Source organism: Entelurus aequoreus, linkage group LG13 (assembly GCF_033978785.1).
Source record: "Entelurus aequoreus isolate RoL-2023_Sb linkage group LG13, RoL_Eaeq_v1.1, whole genome shotgun sequence".
NCBI classification, from domain to species: domain Eukaryota; kingdom Metazoa; phylum Chordata; class Actinopteri; order Syngnathiformes; family Syngnathidae; genus Entelurus; species Entelurus aequoreus.
Window position 1 is genome coordinate 18696360 of NC_084743.1, and position 3022 is coordinate 18699381.

General features: G+C 42.8%; 1 protein-coding gene across 2 annotated transcripts in view; it reads right to left on the minus strand.

Annotated features, from left to right (window-relative positions):
• The window catches only part of LOC133663220 (neuropilin-2-like), a 342926-nt gene extending 340537 nt beyond the window's left edge, over positions 1-2389 (minus strand). For both annotated transcript variants that reach the window (XM_062067529.1, XM_062067530.1), the window contains exon 1: positions 1770-2389. In XM_062067529.1, the coding sequence (XP_061923513.1) occupies positions 1770-1848 (79 nt within the window). In that variant the 5' untranslated portion in view covers positions 1849-2389. The remainder of the gene's footprint in view (positions 1-1769) is intronic.
• Positions 2390-3022: the final 633 nt, after the last annotated feature.

Below are 3022 nucleotides of genomic sequence, written 5' to 3' on the forward strand. Positions count from 1 at the left end.
TTTTCTTAGGGGAACTCACCTTTTGTTTATTTTTGGTTTAAGCATAAGACACCTTTTTACCTGCACCCTGCCTCCCGCTGTTTCCGACATCTACAAAGCAATTAGGCACCTGCTGCCACCTACTGATATGGAAGAGTATAACGTGGTAAGTCTGCCGATCTCCACAACAACACAGCATTTGCAGACTATAATTACTGGTTTGCAAAAAATATTTTTAACCCCAATAGGTGAAATTAGATCATCTCCCAACGGCACACCAGACTGTATCTCACGGCACACTAGTGTGCCGCGGCACAGTGGTTGAAAAACCCTGCATTAACACACACAAATTGAGTACCCAGGTAGCGGGAATTAATAACAGTCCCTAAAACTAACACACTTTTCTTCATGTTCACCGAAACATATATTTTGTGCAACTGACCGAAACAAAACAAACCTGCCACTCGTCCCCGTGAGTGACAGGCGCCATGTCGGCTCCTAAATCAATCAAGTGATTGATCCTTCAATCAATTGATGCATTTTGTGCATTAAAGATGCCCAACCCAACCCTCATGGAATCAATATATGCTAATCCGTGTGAACAAAACAGCTGGGCGTTAGCGCTGACTAAGCTAATTAGCGTAATATATGATAATAATAATAATAATAATACATATTTTTGCATTATGCCCAGGGCCCATAGTGGCCCTTTTGTCACACTCCAGAGACCCCTGACCTAAAAAGGGAATTGCTGGATCTGTCGTTGTGGCTTGTGCAGCCCTTTGAGACACTTGTGATTTAGGGCTATATAAGTAAACACTGTTTGATTGATTGAATTGGCTCTAAATAGGCTCCTCGATATAATACTCAATACAAAATGATGTATTATATATAAATATAGAATTCCGAGTCTCGAACGCGCGCCAAGAGGAAGCAACAAAGGAGCAAATAAAGCAACACGTGATTAAACACATTTACGTGCGTATAAGTGAAGTGAATTATATTTATATAGCGCTTTTCTCTAGTGACTCAAAGCGCTTTACATAGTGACACCCAATATCGAAGTTACATTTAAAGCAGTGTGGGTGGCACTGGGGGCAGGTGGGGTAAAGTGTCTTGCCCAAGGACACAACGGCAGTGACTAGGATGGCAGAAGCGGGGATCGAACCTGGAACCCTGAAGTTGCTGGCACGGCCACTCTACCACCCGAGCTGTATCGCCCCGCAAGTGCGTCCTCTTATATAAAACAGTCGATTTTATTTGATGATTATCATATCAATACCCCAAAAGGGACAAGCGGTAGAAAAATGGAAGTATGAATAAAACTATCTATGGTCACTTCACGTTCATTCAAGCGTGCGTAAAAGTGCGCACTATTTCCACGTGTTTCTATTGACACGCCAAACCATAATAACGTCATTCTTTTTAAAACAGCGACAAGCCCACCGGGAGGGAGAGATAAATCTCCGGTTGGTGATCTACCGGGGGTCGGTAACGGGACTCGGACTATAGCTGCGCGTTTGTCCTCCATTCATACACACGGGACAAAAATGAGTGGTTTTTTTTTCCATCAATACAAACCCTAAAAGCGATTTTATTTTGAAGGAAAAGACGTTTATCTCTAATTAAAAGTCCCAATCAATAGTGTTACTAATCAAGCCACGACGAACTCCATTGTCCGACGTGATGAAATCATTTCAGGGGAAAAAACAACAACACCCAAACGCATCATGTCATTGCAAAAAAAAAACAACGTCGAATTTCCCACAACACCTGAACGTGACATTTACCTCCTTCCTCCGCCGGGACTTCCACGCTCGCCAGAAGTGTCAGGAAACACGCGCCAAGCCATGTTGTTGATAAATCCATCTTTTCAAAATAAAAGTGAAAAAAAAAAAAACACAAAAAAAATTCGTTTTCTTCCTCAATTTTTTGTTTGTTTTAGAAACAAAAAAGTCCGAAGGTCCTCCTTAATTGCGCGCGGGGGTGGACAGATAATAAATAGTTCACCGCGTCTTCCGTTGGGGCTTTTTTTTTTTTAAATGTTCCAAAATCCATGTCGGCGCGTCATTATTAGAAAGTAGTCCGGTGGAAGTTTGTTGAGACGTGAGGAGGGGGGAAAAAAAGTCCGCTTCTTTATGTGAAAAAATAAAAAATTTAAAAAAAATACAAAAATAAATAAAGAAATAAAAGCGCACGCACGTGCTTTACAACATTATGTGCATTTAAATTCCGGCTTAAAAAAAAAAAGGCGCAATATGTTGTCGGACCCAAAACAAAAAAAAACTCTCCGGAGAAAAGAATAACGGAGAGTTTCTGCCGCGTCCTCCTGCTCACTGGAAGCTTCTTGACTCAAACGCGCTCTTCTCCCTCTCTCTCTCTCTCTCTCTCTCTCTCCCTCTCTCTCCCTCTCTCTTCTTTCCCCTCCGAGTTCCGGCGCGCAATGACGACCAGCAGCAGCGCTCACTCAGCTTGTCTGCGTCTGCGCATGCGTGTATCGGATTACAGTGGGCACCTCATACACCCCCCCCCCCAACCCCTCCTGATTAAAGAGCAGTTTAACCCCCCCCAGCATTCCCACATTAAGACCACCTTCTTCATGCCTCCTTTGCTTTTATTTCATTTACCCCCCCCCACCCCCCCTCCATTTATACCCGGTTTTTATTACTCATTTCACATCTTTCTTGCTTTCTTTTTCCATCCCTCCGTCTCCGCCTGTTTATTCCAGGAGATGAAAAAGGGGCAAAGAGCTTTTTATGAGCCGCGCCGGCTGGTTTACGGGCGAACACCCACAATGGGAACACGTGTAAAGACTGCAGCCCGCTTATGTTGACGTCGACGTGAACTGTCGAATTTGACTCCGGCACGACTCAAGTGAAAGTACAAACCCCGTTTCCATATGAGTTGGGAAATGGTGTTAGATGTAAATATAAACGGAATAAAATGATTTGCGAATCATTTTCAACCCATATTCAGTTGAATATGCTACAAAGACAACATATTTGATGTTCAAACTCATAAACTTTGTTTTCGTGTAAATAAT